Consider the following 22,637-nt stretch of genomic DNA (forward strand, 5'->3'; position numbering starts at 1 on the left):
CACTGGACACATCCTGAGAACCACCTCTCCAACAGAAAATAGCCAAACTGGGATAATGCCCTGTACACACTGAATTCAGAGATTTTGCTTCCGAGCAAAATTCAGAAAAGAACCTGACCCAACATATCTTGAGGTTATCTTGAGATGATTTCGGGGCTTTAGTGTCCCCGCGGCCCGGTCCTCGACCAGGCCTCCACCCCCAGGAAGCAGCCTGTGACAGCTGACTAACTCCCAGGTACCTATTTACTGCTAGGTAACAGGGGCATTCAGGGTGAAAGAAACTTTGCCCATTTGTTTCTGCCTCGTGCGGGAATCGAACCCGCGCCACAGAATTACGAGTCCTGCGCGCTATCCACCAGGCTACGAGGCCCCTAACAAAAACATGTAAACAAATCCAGAATTAAATATAATAAAACACCTCTTTCTGATCTGGGTGTTATGATTAGTAGGAATCTTAAGCAAATAAGGTAAAAATAGGATACAGAATTAGGATTCATAACAAAATTATGAGTAAAGTAGTAAACACAGTAATATGCTTCGATTTTATCTTGCCCTCTTTAGATTATGCAGTTCAGTTTTGGCCACCATACTATAGAATAGACATAAATTCTAAGAAATCTCTTATGAAGAGATTAAGTGATTATCAAAAGAAGGTGCCAAGCTGGGATGACTTTGTAGCAAACTTAATTTGCATTCTTTAGAAAAACAAAGATTAAGAGAATACATGATTTAAATACAAAATGAATTAAAGTGTTTAACAACATGAATTAAAGTATTTGACAAAGGAGATAATAATTTACTAAATAGTGGGCCAGCCAGAAACTAATGGCCCATGCAGAAATATCCCTGCATTTTTGTTTTAAAATTGCTAAATGTGTCAACACAAAACAATGAATACAAACTGGAGAAGTCTATGGAACAGATTACCAGGTAACATAATAATGTTGGATAACTGGAATGTTTCAAGAGCGGGTTAGACATATACTGTTTATGAATTCATATGGTTGGGTATGAATAGGAGCTGCCTCTCTACGGTTTCCTCAGTTTTTATGTATGTAGATTACATTTATGTTAAGTTTAAAATAGTGTTGAGTATACCACTAAGAAAAAACCTAGGGAATGATACCATAAGTAGATGAAGGGAGTGCTAAGCATAAAATAATAGTCTCACCAAGTTGCCTTAAATGTTAATGAACTTTAGTTTACATTTAACTTTTAAAAAAAGTTTGCTTATAATTATATTCAGTCCTAACAATAATATATACACAGACATGGGATTCCAGTTTATGATCTAACACTTTAATGAAAGGAAAGATCTCTACACTCTTGTACTTGACTCCTAAAGCACTTTTGAGAGGTTCAATGTGTGAAATTTCAATTATACAATATAAAGCTGCTTCTAGAATGGTGATACACACACACATGCCTGACTGATACACCAGGAGCAGAACATCTCTCTCACAACAGCCTGGAACACTCACATCCATATACAGTACATCACTAATATTTGTGTTCGTCAGTAGCAGGCAACAAAAATAATTCATTTGTCTGCAATAATGCAGCATTTTCAATGTACCACCCAGCACACACTGCAATAAATGTAGTTTTCACTTTATCAACTGGCACACACTACAATAATGTAGTTTTCACTATCAACTGGCACACACTACAATAATGTAGTTTTCACTGTATCAACTACCATACACTGCAATAATGTAGTTTTCACTGTATCAACGAACATACACTGTAATAACGTGGTTTTCATAGTACCAACTAACATACACTGCAATAATGTAGTTTTTACTGTATCAACATACACTACAATAATGTAGTTTTCACTGTATCAACTGGAACACACTGCAATAATGTAGTTTTTACTGTACTAACATACACTACAATAATGTAGTTTTTACTGTACTAACATACACTACAATAATGTAGTTTTTACTGCACTAACATACACTACAATAATGTAGTTTTCACTGTATCAACTGGCACACACTGCAGTAATGTAGTTTTCACTGTATCAACTAACATACACTGTAATAATGCATTAATGTCACAATAACCACGTTACTGTGACTATCATCTGCATACGAATGCCACCTGTAATAATGCAACTTTCACAATTTCGGCTGGCATACACTGCAATAAGCAGCTTTCACTGTACCAGCCAGCATACACTGCAATAATGCAGGTTTTCACTGCATCCATGGGAAAGTTAACATTCTTTCACACTTCTTCAAACCCTGCCTATTAAAAATTACCATACAAGGAAAATGTGTTCCCGTCAGACAGCTGATATAATATTTTTGCACAAAATATGGAATAAATAATGAGGTCAGTATCACAGTTAAATGTCAAAGTGAATATTTGATGTGTGGATATATGAAGAGCAGTAGTATGGAAAACTGGAGGTGGGGGTTTGTGGTATTATTTCACTCATACAAATTGCATACATGGAATTCACTTTCATTCACTTTAACTAAAATATCGTCTCAAGTTTACATTAAAATTATACAATTGATACTTTGAAGACTGGTTAAATTAGTGCTTACAAACACAACTTGCAGCATAACACCACTGCACTAAGACTTCTCCTCCTCTTCAGAGTTTGTGCCACTTTTTTCACTATTCTCGGTTTCTTTTGTGCTCAAATTTTGAGCATCTCCTCCTTGTACATGTTTGGCAGGTTCAGATTCACGGCTCAAATCCTCTGGGACATCTTGCATCCTCTCACTTCGATGGCTTTCTTGATTCCAATGTAATGACAAATCCAAGTGGGCGGCGTATGGATCATGACTTCCCCGAGCATCTGCATAAGAATCATGATTTCCACGAGTTTCTCCATATGGATCGTGACTTCCTCGAGCTTCTGCATATGGATCGTGGCTTCCTCGAGCTTCTGCATATGGATCGTGACTTCCCCGAGCTTCAGCATATGGATCATGGTTTCCTCGAGCTTCTACATATGGATCATGACTTCCCCGAGCTTCAGCATATGGATCATGACTTCCTCGAGCTTCTGTGTATGGATCATGACTTCCCCGAGTATCTGCATAATGATCATGGCTACCACGAGCTTCTGCATAAGGATCATGAGTTCCCCGAGCTTCTATCTCCCGGGCTAACCGCTCTGCTTTCATTTGTTTTAAAAAATACAGTTCTTGCTTTGAGAGCCCAGTCTGCTCTTTCAATTTTTCTTTTCGTATATTCATACCTCGTTCAATCTCATCTGTAGGATCCAATCTTTCCATCCTGCGGTGCTCTTCCCTCGACTCTCGAGTTCTACGCTGATCTTGTTTCCACTTGCTACTGCTGCTGATGGTTGTAGAAGCCTGATTCATGTGACGTGAGGTCCCTGCCATGGACATTATGCTTGCAGGTAGACCATTAAGGAGAGCAGTAGATGCAGCTGAAGATATGGAGGGTAACTGGAAGGAACTTAAACCACCCAGGCCAAGAGGTGGGTACATCAGCCCAGCTGTGCTTGCACCAGGAAACATTCCTGGGAATGACAAATTAGCTGCTGAACTGGCTGCATTTCTATGGTCTTTATTCTTGGAGGTTGATGGGAAATCATTCAGATTTGCTAAGCCTGGAATACCAAATCCAGCCAATCCACCTAACAGAGGATTTGCCATTCCTAATCCAGCCATACCTGGTAAACCACCAAAGCCTGCCATCATCATCATGCTTGGGTCCATACCCATACTTGCCAACAGCTTGGAATCAAGACCACCAAGAGCCTTGGGATCTAATCCTCCTAGGAGCTTCGGATCCAAGCCTCCCAATAATTTTGGGTCAATACCACCAAACATCATGGGATCCAAACCGAGCATCTTTGGATCTAGATACATCATTTTTGGATCAAGTCCTGCCAATAATTTTGGATCGAGACCACCTAATAATCTTGGATCAAGACCACCCAATAATTTTGGATCGAGACCCCCAAATAATTTAGGATCTAAACCACCTAACAATTTGGGATCCAGACTACCTAACAATTTAGGATCTAATCCACCTAGTGATCTAGGGTCAAGGCCACCGAATAGCTTGGGATCATGGCCAGCTAATAATTTAGGGTCATGTCCAGTGAGGAACTTAGGATCAAGTCCACCCAGAATTCTGGGATCTAGTCCTGCCAGAGTTTTAGGGTCTAATCCACTCAGACTTGCAAGTAACTTGGGATCAAGTGAAGCTAAAGTTTTGTGATCTAATCCTGCTAGCAATTTAGGGTCAAAACCTAGTAATTTGGGATCAATGTTAAACAATGAGGACTTAGAGTCCGAGCTTCGTGAAGATGATGCTTTGCTCTCTTTTTCATGATGTTTTGTTTCATGATGCTTCGTGTCTAGCCCCAAAATTTTAAGGTCTAGGCCCATAGCTGCTAATAATTTTGGATCTAACGGAGGTAGCAGCTTTGGGTCTAGACCAAGAGCTTTTGGATCGAGGCTCCCTAGCAGTTTAGGATCAAATCCCAAGAGTTTTGGATCCAATCCAGCAAGAGCTGCAGCAGTGAAGGGCCTCTTAGGGTCCAGCCCCTGAAGAAGACTCTTGGAATCAAATGGCAAGCCTCTGAAAGAATGATATGATGGAGGGAAAGCACAAGTGCTTCCTCCAGCAGTCGAGGAATATGTAGTAGTGGTGTTAGAGCCAGAGGCCAGGGATTGAGGGGATGTAGTGGTGCTGCTAGAATAAGTACTGCCATGGAGATAACTGGGCACTGAAGAAATAAGAGAAGCTCGGCTGGCATTGTGCTTTTTTTCTGCACTTGCTAAATTCTTGTGAAGATCGGAGAGAAAACCCGCACTACTGCTACGATCTTTCACAATATCGGCCCACTGAGGATCAACATCATAGTTAGGATGCTCCATAAGCCACTGGGCAAGGTACTTGAGCCTAGGTGCTTCTTGTCCACTTATCTGAAATAAACAGAAACCTATTATTATATTATTATAAATACTGTATAGCAACACATATCTACCTGTCACCACAATTTCTATTAACACTGATGGGGAACAGGAAACTTGCTCATTGCTAAAGGTTTTCCCATTTTTATTAAACAAGTTTTTATAGTGTATTTTAAACTAGCACTGTCCTAACTTCCATTATAGACCCTTCCATAGGTTAATTATTCTCTCATGGAAGAATTTTCTGTTGTTTTCAAGCATTGTGGATGGGCAAGCTTGAAGTTGTTGCCTCTTACTTTTCTCATAATGGTTGCCAGTAACCTCACAAATGATTAATTTACTTATTCAAAGTGTCATGATACACATGTTAGTGTATAATATCTAACCTTGTGATGGCCACGACATTAGCTGGATACCTGATAACTTCTATGCATACAGTATTGTATTAAGGTATATTGGCTTTATGCAGACAATGTGTCACAATAACGTGGCTGAAGATGTGATGACCAAACCACACATCAGAAAATTAACAAATGAGGAAGTGCCATTATCAAGGATAATGGACCGGGAGTCCTGACCACTATCAAGTCGTGTAATAGAAGAGAGTTGTTGTTGTTGTTGTTTTAGATTTAGCTATTCGTAACTAAAATTTCCATGTAGCACGGGCAATGGTGAGTCCGTAATTGAGTTTGGTTATTCAAGATAACTTTGTTAGTGTGATATTTGGGTCAAAGTTTTAAATGAAGGTAGAGTTTCCTTCTTTTCGCACTGGTTTTAGTCTTGTTGTTTTAATAACATTATTTTGGTGACGGATATAGATGTGCAATATTAACTAGTGCGTCGCATTCCTCAACTGATTTTTTATCCATTGTAATCACTGTGGATTTTGCATTTAATGCAGCTGCTCTTCTTGGTTGCATGTTGAGTTTGATGTGCAAGGCTTCAGTTGCTTCACATTCCAGTAAGTAATGCAATAGTGGCACTTCTGCATCTGTTGCACAGATACGACACTCTTTAACTATTGGGTTTATTACCTCCCAGCAGTACTTGTAGTAAAGTCTGAATCTGTGTATGGCTACTGCAATGTCTCTGGATAGCTTTTTGCCAGGCTTGAAAGAGGAGTACCCTGTGGCTTGTTCATACCACATCGCAGTGGGTCTGCCTCTGCTACTTTGGCTCTGTGGCGACTTTTGATAGTTAGGAGTGGGAGTATTTTCTTGATTTGCTCCTTAATCTGTGAGAAACTTTGTTGTACAGGTAAAAATATTTCAGTTAAAGCAGTGCCAGTTTTTGCTAGTAAGTCTGCCTTTTCATTACCAACTGTGCCAATGTGACTTGATATCCAATTTAGTGATTGACAAACCTTGATTGTGTGCTTCTTTTCCTATATAAGGTAAGAGGATGAGATGAGAGGTGAGGAGCAGGTGAGAGAAAAAGATAAGAATAAGATCAAAGGTAAGAATACCTTTAATGTCATTTCTTAGAATAGGATGAAAGGCATTCATCACATTCATAGAATAGAATGAAAGTAAGAATAAGAGGAAAGGTAAGAATAAGAGACAGGAGCAAAGCTTAAGTCAGAACATGATTGTTAAGAAAGGTAGAGCAAATAAGTATGTACAGTACTGTGAAAGGGAAGAGTCAACAGCAGCAAAACCAGGGTTAAGGTTCATGCTGGGCATGTTGTGTACCAGAGCCAATTTGACAAGATGTCGTCTGTGAAGAGTAGAGGCAGGAAAGATTATTTTAGAAGACCAATCTACAGGAAGGATTAGGTGTCCCCAACATGACAGAAGAAAGCATGGTTTGTGTCTGCAGACTTGACACTTCTTTTGTGTTCTTTAAGTCTATCATTCAGTGTACGGCCAATTTCACCAAAGTATAGGAGAAAAAACTAATAGGAAATAGAAAAGACACCAGAAAACAGCACTGGAAGCAAGAGGAGCAGTGTGAACCAGACTTCTACAAAGTGCATTAGTATGTCATTTACATCAAGAGGACGAAGTGTATTAGTGAGATTATTGAGTTCAGATATGTAGATATGAACACTAGTAACATTATGCTGTACCTTGAGACCAAGATGGACCTGGGACAAAGAGGTCTATCGAAAGGAGGGGCAAGGAATCAACCAGAGGTTCGGCAATCCCGTTTCAGGACCAGAAAGAGGTGGGAACCCACCAAAGGGTAAATGTCTTTTTAACCAAGACCGAAGTCACCCCTTCTGAAATACTGTAACCCAAGGCAGGCAGAGAGGAAGCCTGCCCAAACAGGCCTAAACACCCAAAAGGAAGAGGAACCAGCCAACTCCACCGCAGGTTGTGAGAAACAATATAAAAAACCAGAGTTGAACGTAATGAAACGCCATTTTCTGGGTGTGACCCGGAGGCTCCCCAGAGCTTACTAGGCCGATATGCTAATGTCAGACTTTGGCATCAGTCATATGTATGGAGTTCTGTGGGCCTACCGGGGACCACGAGCATTCTATGTCATTCTATGTGGAAGCATTCTATGTCTGCCATCAACTGGGTCTGGCACCTAGAAAGGTAAGCATCCCAAAACAAACCCCTATTCTGGTGAAAATATTGCTACCAAAGTCGAACAAGTGGATAGAACTCCCCTAAAAGAAACTAGCAAACGAGCATGACGCCACCACGCCACTGTCTGCGCAGCTTCCCCCTTCTCTATCCCAGGGAGGGAAAAGGGGGTAGCTGTGCCTAGGGTTCCCTTCCCTAGATGCCCTGTAAGTACTGCCTTTGGGGCTTGGGGGTTACCTTCCACAAGTTCCTTGGGTCCTGCCTCTGCTGGGCTGTTTAACTGCTCGGTTTTTTGGCCACCCTTTGGGTGCTTGGGTGTTTTGTCTCCCTTGTTTACCTTAGGGTAAGAGGCAGTTTGCCCTGGTACGGGGCACAGGGTGCTGCGCAGTTTGTTTTCACCATTCATAGCGGCTGGCTCTGTTCCTTTGGGTACGTTGTTCTCTTGCAGGTTTTTTATTTTATTTTTTTGTGCCTTGGGTGGGGGGGGGGGTCTGCCTTGCTTGCCCCTTGATATCTGACCCTCGAACTCGCACGAAGTGAGGGGGTACTCCGGGGACACATTCATCGGACCCACGTGCCCCCAAGGGGATTCCCAGGGTCCTGAGTGTTTAATGTAACTCACGCCCGGTAATCCCAGGCAGGGTACTGCTAACCAGCGCCAAAGTATACCAAACAACCTTCTAAAAACAGAACCCCCGGGACGTGTACACTCACGGGAACCTAGCAGGGGAAGCCACCGGAAGAAAAAAGAGTACTCAGTACACAGGGGGCAAGAACCAAGGCAGATCCCCCCCCCATCAGGCAGACAGAAAAAAAAAACACAAGAGGACAGAGTACCCAGGCGGAACAGAGCCGGCCGCTATGATTGGTAAAAACAAGCTGCACAGTACCCCGTGCCCCTACCAGTGCAAAACTGCCCCTCACCCTAAGGTGAACAAGGGAGACAGAACACCCTAGCACACAAAGAGCGGCCGAAAACCAAGCAGTAAACGGCCTAACAGAGGCAGAACCCAAGGAACGTGTAGAAGGTAACCCCAAGTCCCAAGGGCGGTACTTACAGGGCATCTAGGGAAGGAAACCCTAGGCGCATGCAGCCTGAGTACTGGAGAATCACTCCCGGCTCACGCACCACCTAGCAGTCACCACACACTCGGTACAGTGCTGAAACAATCACCGGAGCCGGAGCACACGACCATTGCCTTTAGCATCAGCCTTAGAACTAACGGGTGGATAGCCGGCGTAGGGGGTCTGGGGTTCCCCCTTCCCCCATCTGGATAGGGGGGAGCTGCACAGACAGCGGCGCGCCAACGTGTGACGTCATGCTTGTTTCTTTTAGGGGAGTTCTATCCACTTGTTCAGCTTTTGGTAACAATATTTTCACCAGAATAGGGGTTTGTTTTGGGATGCATAACTTTCTGGGTGACAGACCTGGTCGATGGCAGACATAGAATACTTCCAACCACACGGGGGATTTCTATAGACTATTGCACCCCAGGCCTCTCTGAGGGGGCCAGATTCTTGCTGGTAGTCCCCGGTAGGCCCACAAAACTCCATACACATGACTGATGCCAAAGTCTGACATTAGCATATCAGCCTAGTAAGCTCCGGGGAGTCGACAGGGCTCCCCCAGAAAAGCCCATGAATCGTGGGACCAGGAGTCAGAAAACCAAGAGAGCCTAGCCTGCCCACCACCCTGTCAAAGGAGTGAATCACGAAAGGGTCAGCACAAAACCTGAGGGACTGCCCTCCAAAAGGATCGAACAAGGCACTGACCAGATATATGCAAAGGGCTGAACATGGAAGCACTTGTGACCCGCCATGTGACTCCACCAATGGCCTACCCCAACCACCAGAAGGCAACATCCCAGTCCTACCTGACTGGGAACAAGAACACTGAACACACAAAATCTGTAACAGGCTGACAAGTTGTGGCTGCCGAGGACTAGAATTGGGAAACCATGTTCTCTGGGAAGAGTAGTGGAGAAAAGGGAAATACAGACAGGAGAGAAAGATCTCATGCTGAATCCAGAGACTAGGTCAACTAAGCCCATCAACCTGTGACTCGGGTATCGAAGAATGTGGCTACCACCTCCCAGAGCACAGGAGTGTACAGCTTGGGGAGCACAGGGGACATTGGAACATCATACCCCAAGACCCCCTGCAAGTGCCCTCCCCCCCCGCTAAGTGCTCCAACGTTCTTCTTGAGCCAATCCATATGCAGCTCAAGGAGTCCCAAGAAGCACACGACAGAACCTAGATACTGGCGGGCACGAAGGTTGTCCACTACCCATGGCGCTGGGGAGGGGTGGGGTGGAATAACAGGAAAACCTGGATAGAGAATAACATGAGACCCCCCCCTCATGTCGTTCCACCACAATACAGGAGTGTACAGCAGCAGGGAAGTGACCAGGTACACACTACACACATCAGCATAGAACTGAGAGTGGAGTGGCTGGCTGACCGTGGGTTGCCTCCCTTCTCCCCCCAAATAAGTCAGAGAGGTGGGGTGAATGAGCGTGCTCTAATTTGGAGGGTTTTGATTGTTTACAAAATTGGGGGAGTTCTTTTGGCGGTTCTCAAGCTGGCAGTGATCTGTTTTGTCTCGCAGACCTGATTGCTTCCCTGGCAGTGGCACAAACAAATACATGTCCTCACTCCCCATGCCTCTGTGAAGGGGCCAGGTTCCGGCTCTGGTCCCTGATAGGCCTATAGAACTCTGTAGCTATTACTATCAGTAATAGTAATATCACTAATAGTGATATTGTAAACCACTTCAGTGTTGTGAACCACATCAGAAAGTCACAAGGGGCTTCCTCCAGAAATGAGACCTTTGGGGGAACCACTAAAACCAACCTGGATTCAGACCAGCTCAAAAATGTAGTAAGGGAAGGCTTAAGCTGCCACTGGAGCCTAGAAGCAAGTACAGTAACGCACTTACAGAAGGACAAATCCAGGCCACCTTAACCACTGGGCTCCTCCAAGGAACCGAGGCTAACAAGCAACCAGTTGGCATGAGAAAACATGCATATGAAGCTTGAAGAGAAACAAACACAATTACAGACCTATATAGGACAGAGGGCAAAAAGAAAGCCAACACTTACCTGAGACCAATGCCCAGGAGGAAGTTGCACCAGGCATGCGAATGACTAGGGTAGCTGTTCAGTGCCCTCAGGTCGCCAGGGCTGTCATCTGGTGCTGGGTAAGTGCGCTAATGATTTGATCTTGACAACAAGACTGTACATAGTTCGCATCTGGGTAGCAAATGTTATCTAAGCAGTTGTTTGTTTTGATGTGCACTACTCAGACTTCCATATGCCTCAATTAAGGGAGCCAGACTTTCGTCTTGATCTCTGTCAGGAACTCGTAATTCCTTAGAGCCTGGTGTGGTATAATAGTCTGGAGGATTCTAAGTTATACAGGGAGTCCTCTCAGATAAAGCAATATACACAGTGGTGTGGTCACACTGTACAACTAGAGAAGACAATATGTACAGTGGTGTGGTCACTCTGTACAACTAGAGAAGACAATATGTACAGTGGTGTGGTCACTCTGTACAACTAGGGAAGACAATATACACAGTGGTGTGATCACACTGTACAACTAGAGAAGACAATATACACAGTGGTGTGATCACACTGTACAACTAGAGAAGACAATATACACAGTGGTGTGATCACACTGTACAACTAGAGAAGACAATATACACAGTGGTGTGATCACACTGTACAACTAGAGAAGACAATATACACAGTGGTGTGGTCACTCTGTACAACTAGGGAAGACAATATACACAGTGGTGTGGTCACTCTGTACAACTAGAGAAGACAATATACACAGTGGTGTGGTCACACTGTACAACTAGAGAAGACAATATGTACAGTGGTGTGGTCACTCTGTACAACTAGGGAAGACAATATACACAGTGGTGTGGTCACTCTGTACAACTAGAGAAGACAATATACACAGTGGTGTGGTCACACTGTACAACTAGAGAAGACAATATGTACAGTGGTGTGGTCACTCTGTACAACTAGGGAAGACAATATACACAGTGGTGTGGTCACACTGTACAACTAGAGAAGACAATATACACAGTGGTGTGGTCACACTGTACAACTAGAGAAGACAATATGTACAGTGGTGTGGTCACTCTGTACAACTAGGGAAGACAATATACACAGTGGTCTAGTCACACTGTACAACTAGAGAAGACAATATACACAGTGTTGTGATCACACTGTACAACTAGAGAAGACAATATACACAGTGTTGTGATCACACTGTACAACTAGAGAAGACAATATACACAGTGGTCTGGTCACACTGTACAACTAGAGAAGACAATATACACAGTGGTCTGGTCACACTGTACAACTAGAGAAGACAATATACACAGTGGTGTGATCACACTGTACAACTAGAGAAGACAATATACACAGTGGTGTGGTCACTCTGTACAACTAGAGAAGACAATATGTACAGTGGTGTGGTCACTCTGTACAACTAGAGAAGACAATATGTACAGTGGTGTGGTCACATTGTAGAAATACAGTATAAATACACAGTGGTGTGGTCACATTGTAGAAGTACAGTATAAATATAGTGGTGTGGTCACATTGCTCAAGTACAGTATAAATACACAGTGGTGTGGTCACATTGTAGAAGTACAGTATAAATATAGTGGTGTGGTCACATTGCTCAAGTACAGTATAAATACACAGTGGTGTGGTCACATTGCACAAGTACAGTATAACAAAAGTCAACAAGTACAAACCCTGTGTCCAGTGGTAGTGTTAATAACACTGACATGCTCATCACCAGAAAATTGACTCCAGTCCATTGATGTGAAGTCAATCTTGCATCTCTTCATGTCCTTGGAAGTTCTTGAGGAATCTGCCAAGAGACCTTGATGCTGTTCCAACCACTTATCCACTTTAGCATCAGTTGGTCGGTAAAGCTCAATTCCAGGCGGCAACGTCACACCTGGGGGCAAGTCTGATTGTCTCACTAACCCAGGTTTGCCATCTTTGTTGCTGGATGTTGTCATCAACTTGTTTGATGCCCCTACGCTGTCTTCTACCCGTGTGTCGACAGGCCGTTTGGATATGGTCGGAGTGATGCTAATACAAGAAGCTAATTTAGGTGTTGTCACAGTGTTAGTTACCTGACTTTTGTCGTGAGAACTTAATAAGGTTACTGATGATCCACGAAGAGACACTGGGCTAGCATCTTTAGGAGGCAAACCAAAGTTATCAGGACTCTTACCCTTAGATGAAAGCCCAAATACAATTTCATCCAGTTTTCTGCGTTTCTTATCTTGAGGTCTAGAATCTAAGGGGGATTCACTAAGATGTCTCTTGTCCATCATTCTCATGGGATCATCCAGCGTAGGCCAGCATGTGCCCCAAGGAGACAAATAACTGGCAGCGACATCCATAGCATTATGGCCAGGGTTAACAGGTTTGATAGTTAAGTCTAATGTTCCTTGAAGAGCCTGAAGCTGCTGCAATGCATGAGAGTCTACAGCCAGCTGCTGCTGGGCTCTTTTACCCCTTTCATCAGTCTGTTCCATAAGTGATCTAAGACTGGCATTAGTGAAGCTTGGAGGGAAATTCAAGGCAGCAGCAGCGGCGGCAGCAGCAGCAGCACTGGAAGAACTTTTATTCAGTCCTAACGTGTACTGAAGGTTAGGATGCAACAAAGCCTGAATGCGCTGTCGCTCTGCCTCTGCTGCCTCCAACTGGCGCCGTTTCCTGCGCTCAGAATCCAAAGGGTCGGATGAATTTGATGTGTGAGGTGATGAGGCACTGCTGGTGGCTTGAGGGAGGGCACTGGATTTACTTTCTTGTTCACTACTTTGGTAATCAATGCCGACTGGCCACTTTTTATGCTCCGCAGCATACATGAGATGTTCATTTCTATTCTGCAGCATTTGGTCCTTGGGCCACTTAATAGGATTTGCAGCTGACTGAGCAAGCAGCTGCGTAAAAGTTGGCTCACTGGAAACCAGGTTATCATAGGTCAAACTACTGCCACACTTTGCCATGGCTTCATCCATCTGCTGCAGACTCAGCAGAGCCGACCCACACTTTTTATCCTTTTGACTGCAACTTCCATTTTTATCCTCCAATTTCTCTGAATTATTACTCTTGCATTCATCTTTATTCTCTTTATTGACAATTTTTGACTCATATTTCTCTTCAAAATGATCTATACCTTTGGTAATATTATCATTACTTTCGTTTTCTCCAGTTTTATCAATATGAACTTGTGCTTCCACTTCATTAACATTAATCTCTTCCTCCTTCCCCTTCATCATCGTGTTCTCACCATTTGCCTGTTTTTCATCTTGTTTCTTCTCTTGCTTGTCACCATTGTTTGTTTTCTCACAGCACATTTCCTCATCAGTCTTTTCTACACTCTTTAATGCTTCATCATTACCTTCACTTGTAGCAAGTTCTATTTTTTCTTGAGCTTCTTCCTTTGCATCATCTTTTGTAACTGTGTTAATGTGTTTGGTGTCTGGTGCACAAGAGCCACCTTCCACCTTCGGTTTCTCATGTCTCTCTTCATCCTCCTGCATACCATCTTCCTCTGCCTCCATTTTCTCTGGCTTGTCCTCTTCACTTTTCTCACCTTTGCTTCGGTTAGTCATGTCACCGTCACATTTACTGTCCTTCATCTCCACATCTGCATCTTCCTTTTCCTACTAGTGCTATTCCTCCTCCTCCTCTGTAATTATCCTTTCTTTGTTTTCCACCATTTCTTATTCATTTCTTATGATCACTTTTTGTCAGTTTTTACCCCTTCTTGTAGTATATCTCTTGAAACGTCAAATTCCTCTCCTCAGCAACGAGTGGTTTTCGTTCAGTGCGGTGGCTACTGATCTCATGCAAGCTGAACAATCCGTCCCATCCACTCTGTATCTGCAACGAGCGACAAAGTGAAAACATTTTTAACCAACAAATACAAACACCGGCAACATAAAGAATTAAAATGAGTTTTATGAAGAACATAATGTAATCCAAGTTTTACTATACAAAAATGGGAAATGGTGGTAGTTGTCAGCTCATCTCCAGAAAAAATAATTATTGATACAAATCCAGTTGAAGCGTGTTATGACCTAGTGAATACAAATACAGTTTATAAGTATAGGTACTTCCCTTACTACAAACAAGTTACGTTTTGAGAATGTTTGTAAAGCAGCTGTTTGAAATGTGAAGCAAGATTTTCCATAGGGCCAATCCTATAATGTGACACGAATACTGTATGCAGTATTTGTTAGAATCAATATTCTACACATTCTGTGATACAAATAATATTATTGAAAGTCCAATGAACAATTACACTTGAAAAAACCAGCGTTGAATGTAATGAAATGCCATTTTCTGGGTGAGTCCTGGAGGCTCCCCGGAGCTATCCAGGCTGAATGGATATGTATATATTTCTGGCATCAGTCAATGCGTGGAGCTCTTGCCTACCGGGGACCACGAGCCAGAACCTGGCCCCCTCTAGAGAGGCACAAGCAGCAATGGCCTATAGAGACCTCCCCCCCCTCCCCGTGGTTGGGAGCATTCTATGTCTGCCAGCGACTGTGACAGGCACCCAGAAAGGTAGGCGCCCCAAAACAAACCCTTATCTGATAAAAGTATTGCGACCGAAAGCCGAACAGGTGGACAAAACTCACCAAACGAAAATTAGCAAACTAGCATGATGTCATCACGTCGCCACGCCGCTGTCTGTGCAACCCCCCCCCTCTCCCCAGGAGGGGTAAGGGGAAGCCCCAGACCCACCCGCCGGTGACCCAACCTACAGTTCTTAGGCTGATGGGAGTCTGGTGCGGTTTCGCGGTACTAAGCTTCTCGCCTCACGTGTCGGCAGGCGGTGCTGGCTTCTTTAGAATCTGCTTGGGCCTTGGCTCTTCGGGAGCCTCCAGGTCTCGCCCAGAAAATGGCATTTCATTACATTCAACGCTGGTTTTCTCAGGGGAGCCCCATTGGCTCCCCGGAGCTACTTAATCAGAGATAAAACAAGAGGGACTTACCCAGGAGGCGGTTGCCACTCGCTCCTCAACTCGAAGACAACTGGCTACAACCGCTGACCCAATGCGGCACACGCCCGACTAAGGCCAGGAACATTAACTAGGTAGCAAGCTGCCAGGACCGTGCTCAACCTCCAAAAACCCTGTGTCCAAATGTCAGCCCAAGACATATTACCAAAGACGCCAGCCAACACAGCAAACTTATAAACGCCATGGGCATGAGGATGGACCGCAGGCTGGGTGGATCGAATAACCCTCAGGACGACCTGGGAGATCCGAACCCTGGAACAAAGAAGAAGGGAAACTGGGGTCAACCCAAAGCACTTCCCCGACTACTGGGCCCATGACGTGCTGGTAACAGCGAAGAGCCGCAACCGGACACATGATGCACACCCGGCCGAACTAACCAAGCATCAACAACCCAAGGACCCATCTGGAAAGCAGCAGTCTCATTCTTTGCCGGAAAAAAGGGGATGGCTGCAAAAGAGCAAACCTACCACCAGGACCAAAACAGCAGAAACCTCTGCGCTGGAAGAGAGCATGAAGCTCCCCAACCCAACCCTAAGAAGTCAATGCCAACAGGAAAAGAGCCTTCAAAACAATCTTGAACCGAAGGGGCCACCACAAATTGAGGAGAGGGGAGAAAAGAGAGCACCCAGTCCAACGACCAGAACGGCTCAGGCGCCGCATGAGCAGGACGGAGGTGAAACAATGCACGAGACAGCTTGCAGAATGGAGCAGAAGTAACATCTACCCAGAACGCAAGCTGAAGCGGCTCTGCTAGCGTCGCACAATACAAGGTGACAGTATACGGCATAAGATGACGATCCCGAAACAACTAAGAAAGGAAGGACAAGACAACCTGATCCAAAACTGAAGAAAACCTATGGAGGGACAAGAAATAACAAAATGACTGCCAGGAAACTTTATACTGCCGCCAAGACGAAGCATGCAGGTGGGACACCATCAATGTAGCCACCTGCTCACCATACAAATGGTGATAGACCCGTGCCAGAAAGACCAGAAGCAAAGACTTGAAGAGAGATCGAACCAGCTACATAACGGACTGGTTCGATCTGCTGAAAGAGAAGCCGCAGGAAGACACCCGCGTTTGGACACCGAGCAAGCAGAGCCTGAAACCAAGGCTGAGTCAGCCACCAGGGGGCCAGCAAGACTACTGTACTCTCCCTTCGTGAGTCTCCAAGCAAGCCAGGACCTGGAGCAAGAGGTACAGGTAACCCCACGTCGACCAGTCCTGCCTGAAGGCATCGGCCCTGATAGCCTCATAGTCGGGAAAGGGCGCTACATAATTCGGGAGATGCCTCAACCATGCCGACGTGAAGAGGTCCACCTCTGGGAGCCTGTACATCCGGCTGAGCCAACTGAACGAGTCAGCGTCAACTGTCCATTCTGTGGACAGGAAAACGAACAGTGACAGGCAGTCCGCCAGGACATTTGACACCCCCAGAACATGAACGGCCAGGAGAGCCGAACCCCAAGAACTTAATAGACAAGTCACCCAAAGCGACCTGCCCCAAAGAGCCAAGGACTGCATCGAACCCCTGCGGTTCAGGCAATGAACCACCGGGGAGCAATCCGCATGGAGCCGGATCATCGAACCTTGAACGACCTGAACCCTCCGAAGTGACATCCACACAGCCGCGAACTCCTGCACCTTGCTGTGGAGCCTGTCCCTCTGTCGGCAAAATTGGCGCAAACAGCTTCAACAGGGCAGCTGACACCCGCATCTTCGAGACCAACGCACCAGAAACAAGATCGGCACCCATTGCCTCCACATCCTCCTCAAGCCAGTCCGAAGTCAAAATTCTCGAGAAGGGAAAAGAAATGGAGAACTGAAGCCAAATGGCCAAGTCTTCAGCCACTAGGGTCGCCGAAAGAAAGGGAATCTGCACGTGAAGCTGCACCAGACCGACGTCCCGAGGAAGGGCAGGGGTGAACAAACACGCATTGAGGTGTTCAAATTCACCCCACAGGTAAACCTGAACAGTAAGAGCCTCGTGCCACTCAAGTGTGCAGGACTGACAGAACGTATGCCACGCTCCCAACGAAAAGAGAGGACAGTCTGCCAACCAGGATGACTCCAGAACCTCGTAATGCACCCAGCAAGGAAAGAAAGAGCTGAACTCAAAAGAGGCAGGATTCATTATCAAGGCGTAATCTGGGTAACGCAGGAGGTAAGCCACAAGGGACTCCCGCACCTCATGAGGCGGGATGTGGGAAGCTGAAAACCTCAGGTAGGAAGGGACCGAAGAACCCAAAGGGAACCTGGAACCTCAGGGAACCGAACCTGAGGAGGAGCTAACACCATATCTAACTCGTACAGGGAGGATAAAAAAATCCCACCCCTTGTAACAACAAGCCCCACTCAGAGGGTACCAACACCCAAGCGAGGTTATATGGGGCCTAAGGCCCACAAGTCAGCCCCTCCCCCACCCCGGGAACCTCCGCACCAGGATCCGGGGCCAAGCCGTCTTCCAAACCCTCTGCCTCAAAAGAAAGGCAGAGTCCACCAGCAAAGCAGGAAATAAGGGGGGCCCACTGGTCAGACCCAGAAGCACTGGCTGGAGGAACAGGCTTGAATACCTCCGTCGCCATACCGGATGGGGCATCCCCCGAAACTGCCTGAGTCTCACCACCAACTAAACCCTGCCCCAACTCCGAAACCCTCAGACATTTCGGAGCCGGGGGGGAGAAGAACAGGATGAACAACAGCAGGGAAAGGACAAGGGGGCGTGAACGAAACCGAAGTCAAGGCAACTATAGTCCCGAAGTCGCCCGTGCCACCAGAAACCAGGTCCCTATAACCAAAACAGGGCAGCCTCGGGGCAACCAACCATCCAACCTGCAGCAACCTAAAACACACATGCAACACCAAAGCTGCCTGCACCCGAATATCAAGATCAATGGATTGGGTGAACTGGAGTACAAGCAAAGAACACCACTTGCAGGACTCTGGGTCAAAGGTGTTACCAATCTAACAGGCAGCATGATGGAGACAAAACTGGTGATTGTCACCCCTGAGAAAAGGGGACAGAGCAATCTTCAAACTCGCATGGAGCAAGATGGGATCCTGGGGATGCATCCATTGGACCACTTAGCCCCAGTGGGGGTTTTCAGGCCCCTTAAACTCTGCTAAGGGAAGCCCAGGCAAGGTACTGCTAACCAGCGCCCCAAACTACCAAGTGAACCACTAATTGCTGAACCCCTGTGACGTGTACACTCACGAAGACTAAGTGGAGGACTACCAAGGGAATAAATAAGAGTCAACAACACCAAGGGGCAAAACCCCACCAGGCAGCTAACAAATATAAAAGAAAACCCTGCAAAAGTACAACGTTCCCAGGCGGAACAGAGCAGGCTGCTATATTATGGTGAAAACTAGCTGCACACTGCCTTGTGCCCTACCAGTGACAAAACTACCTCCTACCCAGAGACAAAGGCGCATGAAACACCCCAGCTGACTCCAAAGGCGAGCAATCACCGAGCAGTAAAAGACCCCAAGGAGGTAGGTCCCAAGCGACTTGTGGAAGGTAGCCCCAAGCCACAATGGCAGTATTACTTACAGGGCACCTAGAGAAGGTAACCCTAGGTGAATGCAGCCCGAGTACTTGTGAAATTACTCCTTATCCACACACCACCAGAGTATGTAAATGCACATTAATGACACTATGTAAAAGACACATTGAACACTTTATGTAGGGCATACGTAAATCTGTGTATTTACGTATGGAGAGGTGCTAGTGTTTGGAAGGGAAGTACCTTCCATTATGCAGGCATACCACTAGCACCTGGTTGTGGCTCACTGCTTGCTTGTCTTACCAAGAACCTGTCTATAAACACTTGTTTTTCCCTATGCTTTAACACTTGTCTGTAGGAAGACATCACATTGTCTCACTATGAATGATCTCTTGTTTTTCTGCTATGGTCATCCTCATGATGTGTTTTCTTAGGTTGAACCTTACTACTGACTTTCTTGGGGACCCATGGTGAGATATATAATAATTACTTTCAAAAAACAAAAAAACACAAAAGCAATGAAATTCTTTACAAAGAATTCAAGTGCGATCGTCATTAAGAGGGCAGTCTGGGAAACTGAAGCAGGGTCGCCTGTGCCACCAGAAACCACGTGCTCGGTCGACCCATACGTGTATCAACAAAATTGCAAGTTGAGGCAAAGGTCTTAAACAGATTCAAATTTTCTGATGAAACTGGGGTCGTAACCTGAAAAATTCATAAGTACTGTAGGTGCATTCATACCTGCTTGATGGGGTTCTGGGAGTTCTTCTACTCCCCAAGCCCGGCCCAAGGCCAGGCTTGACTAGTGAGAGCTTGGTCCACCAGGCTGTTACTTGGAAAGGCCAGCAGGCCCACATACCCACCACAGCCCGGTTGGTCCAGAACGTCTTTTAGAAAACAGTCTAGTTTTCTCTTGAAGATGTCCAAGGTTGTTCTGGCAATATTTTTTAGTCACTGGGAGGACGTTGAACAACCGCGGACCTCTGATGTTTATACAGTATTCTCTGATTGTGCCTATGGCACCACTGCTTTTCACTGGTTCTATTCTGCATTTTCTTCCATATCATTCACTCCATTACATTGTCATTTTACTGTGTAGATTAGGGACCTGGCCTTCCAGTATTTTCCATGTGTATATTATTTGGTATCTCTCTTGTCTCCTTTCTAGTGAGTACATTTGGAGAGCTTTGAGAAGATCCCAATAATTTAGGTGCTTTATCGCGTCTATGCGTGCCGTATATGTTCTCTGTATTCCTTCTATTTCAGCAATCTCTCCTGCTCTGAAGGGAGAAGTGAGTACTGAGCAGTACTCAAGTGACTTGAAGAGTACAACCATCGTGATGGGATCTCTGGATTTAAAAGTTCTCGTAATCCATCCAATCATTTTTCTGGCTGACGCAATATTTGCGTCACTGTACTCACAGCAATACACACAGCAATATGTACTGTGTTTGTGTTTGAAAAGTGGAGAAAGCATTAAATGAGAGCATTAATATAATAATTACTGTATAATTCATTGTGTCGGGGACAGACAGCCAGAGTGTATTCATACACGTTAAGCTTAAATCGAGGTCTCCCTCCCCCCCCTCCAAGGTCAAATTACTGACCCCGCCCAGGATGCAACCCCACAACAAGCTGACTAACTCCCGAGTACCTTCTTCCTGCTAGGTGAATAGGATCATTAGGTGATAGGAAATGCACCCAACCATTTGTATCCTGCCCAGAATTCAAACCCGGAATTCTCGACTGTGAGCTGAAAATGAACCCGACTGTACTATTAACATCAATATGTTGATTTGTACTGGGTAAAGATAATAAAACAAAAAATGGAATTTTGGAGTTCTGTGGACTCTTATTGACTATTTTGTGATACATGACTCTATTTTGCTGATTTACATGATTGTAATCAATATGAAGATCAAAAAGCTGTCTATATGTAAATTGTGTCACAGCAGAAACAGATTCCCCACTGTTGAAATCTCTTTTCAGTAAAAATTAGAAATATAGCCAGTCAGCCATCACATGTATACATGTACTGTATACTGTATTACCAAGCATAATTTGTTAAGGCAAGGCTGCATTACACTCAAAACTCGGAGATTCAGAGCAGCAGTCCTGAGGAATTGTGCAAACAAGGACATATTGCAGTCATATACAATGGCACCTTAAGACTAGTGCCATAAATTGCCCAAATTAAATAAGATATGATTGTTATACTAGTTATTTTAGTAAAATGTGAAATTTTTTTAATTTTCTCAAAAACTCAATTTTAATTTTAATTATTCAAGATGATATAGAGGCAGCACTGATCATCAGCTTTTTTAAATAGCTGACTACATCTCTTCATCTTCAAACACTTAATTTCAACTTATAATCATGAGAAGACCAATTACTTTTTAATTCCATGAATAATCTCGGCACAAAAACCAAAACTATATTTCATTTAAGAATTTTTACTTTTATTTAGATAATTCATGGTAACCATTATACCGCCCCAGGTACCATGGTAACAAAGACTGGCCAATGACCTCAGTGGTGCCAGCTACACAGCGGCCACCAACAAGTGTAGCAGCTTCAACACCAAACTGCAGCTCGGCTCGGCACTTTGGGCCGTGTGGCCGCCTGGACACCCCGTGTGGCAGTAACCGTCCCTAATGCAAGACCCGGGTGATGAGTGGTTTCTTAATGAACCTTGGGACACCACGAGTGGCTCGTCTACCCGCACACACCCCACAGCTCCACTCCACACTCACCGGGCTCAATATATCCCCACACTTGTAATGAGCTTCTTTATGCCGTTGGCGGCGTCCGCGAGGTTGTTGTTGTTGTGGCGCGTCTGGCGGGTCGCTTAGTCACCAGTACTCGCTGGACGCTCTCTCTGGACGCCGGCCTTGACCTGTGACCCCCTATAGACTCCACTACCTACCTGGCCTTCATTGGTTGCCTTTGGGGTGTCTACTGCCTGCCTGGCCTTTACGTGTAACCTCTGGGGTGTCCATTGCCCGCTTGACCTTTCCTTATCGCTTCTGGGGTGTCCATTGCCCGCCTGACCTTTCCTCATCGCTCCTGGGGTGTCCATTGCCCGCCTGACCTTTCCCTGTCACCTCACGGGCGTCCACTAGACAATAATGCTTGGCCTATGGCCCTGGGGGTGTCCATTGGCTAGTCAGTCTTGACATGTGATCTCAGGGAGTATCCATTGGTTGGGTAACCTTGATCGGTTGCGAAAAACTTCTCTAAGCCAACATGTCTATGAAACTTCAAGAAACTCGAGTGTTAATTAATAGTTAATGATAAACCAGTGTATCCTGCAGACGCCCCTCAGGAGGAGCAGGACAACTCGTGCAGTCATTCAGAAGGAAAACTTTTATGCACTCACCTCTCCTTTTCTCGGAAAAGGAGAGGCGCAGCCCCTCCTTTCACTAGTCAGCCCGAAAAAATGTTATGTCCATCATTCACTCACTAAAAACCAAAGCTGGGAACATTAACTGGGAAACTGGAAACACATTGCCCGAAACGCTATGACTGCTAATGGCTTTACAAGAATGTAATTTCAACTTAAACTCTATGTTCTCTGTTAACCCCCAATGTACCTTCTTGTATATAAATAAA

At 45.1% G+C, this 22,637-nt stretch overlaps 1 protein-coding gene across 2 annotated transcripts; it reads right to left on the reverse strand.

The window, feature by feature from the left end:
* Nucleotides 1–1,171: 1,171 nt before the first annotated feature.
* Nucleotides 1,172–21,925, reverse strand: LOC123775145 (uncharacterized). 2 transcript variants are annotated; one of them, XM_045770062.2, is made up of 3 exons: nt 21,779–21,925; nt 12,222–14,373; nt 1,172–4,925 (listed from the first exon to the last, which is right to left on the reverse strand). In XM_045770062.2, the coding sequence occupies exons 2-3, from the start codon at nt 14,127–14,129 to the stop codon at nt 2,589–2,591; spliced, it is 4,245 nt and encodes a 1,414-aa protein (XP_045626018.1). In that variant the 5' UTR covers nt 14,130–14,373; nt 21,779–21,925; the 3' UTR covers nt 1,172–2,588. The 2 variants fall into 2 exon arrangements, with proteins under 2 accessions (XP_045626018.1, XP_069175278.1); XM_069319177.1 differs by lacking the exon at nt 21,779–21,925 and adding an exon at nt 21,554–21,686.
* Between the last annotated feature and the right edge of the window lie 712 nt (nt 21,926–22,637).

The sequence above is a fragment of the Procambarus clarkii genome, chromosome 92, assembly GCF_040958095.1.
Source record: "Procambarus clarkii isolate CNS0578487 chromosome 92, FALCON_Pclarkii_2.0, whole genome shotgun sequence".
Lineage (NCBI taxonomy): Eukaryota > Metazoa > Arthropoda > Malacostraca > Decapoda > Cambaridae > Procambarus > Procambarus clarkii.

Excerpts from the sequence above, each read along its gene's own strand:
- LOC123775145 (XM_045770062.2), bottom strand. The coding sequence starts at position 14,129 with ATGAAGGACAGTAAATGTGACGGTGACATGACTAACCGAAGCAAAGGT. Across the intron at positions 4,926-12,221 it reads ACACTACCACTGGACACAGG|ATAAGTGGACAAGAAGCACC; the intron begins GTTTGTACTTGT and ends TGTTTATTTCAG.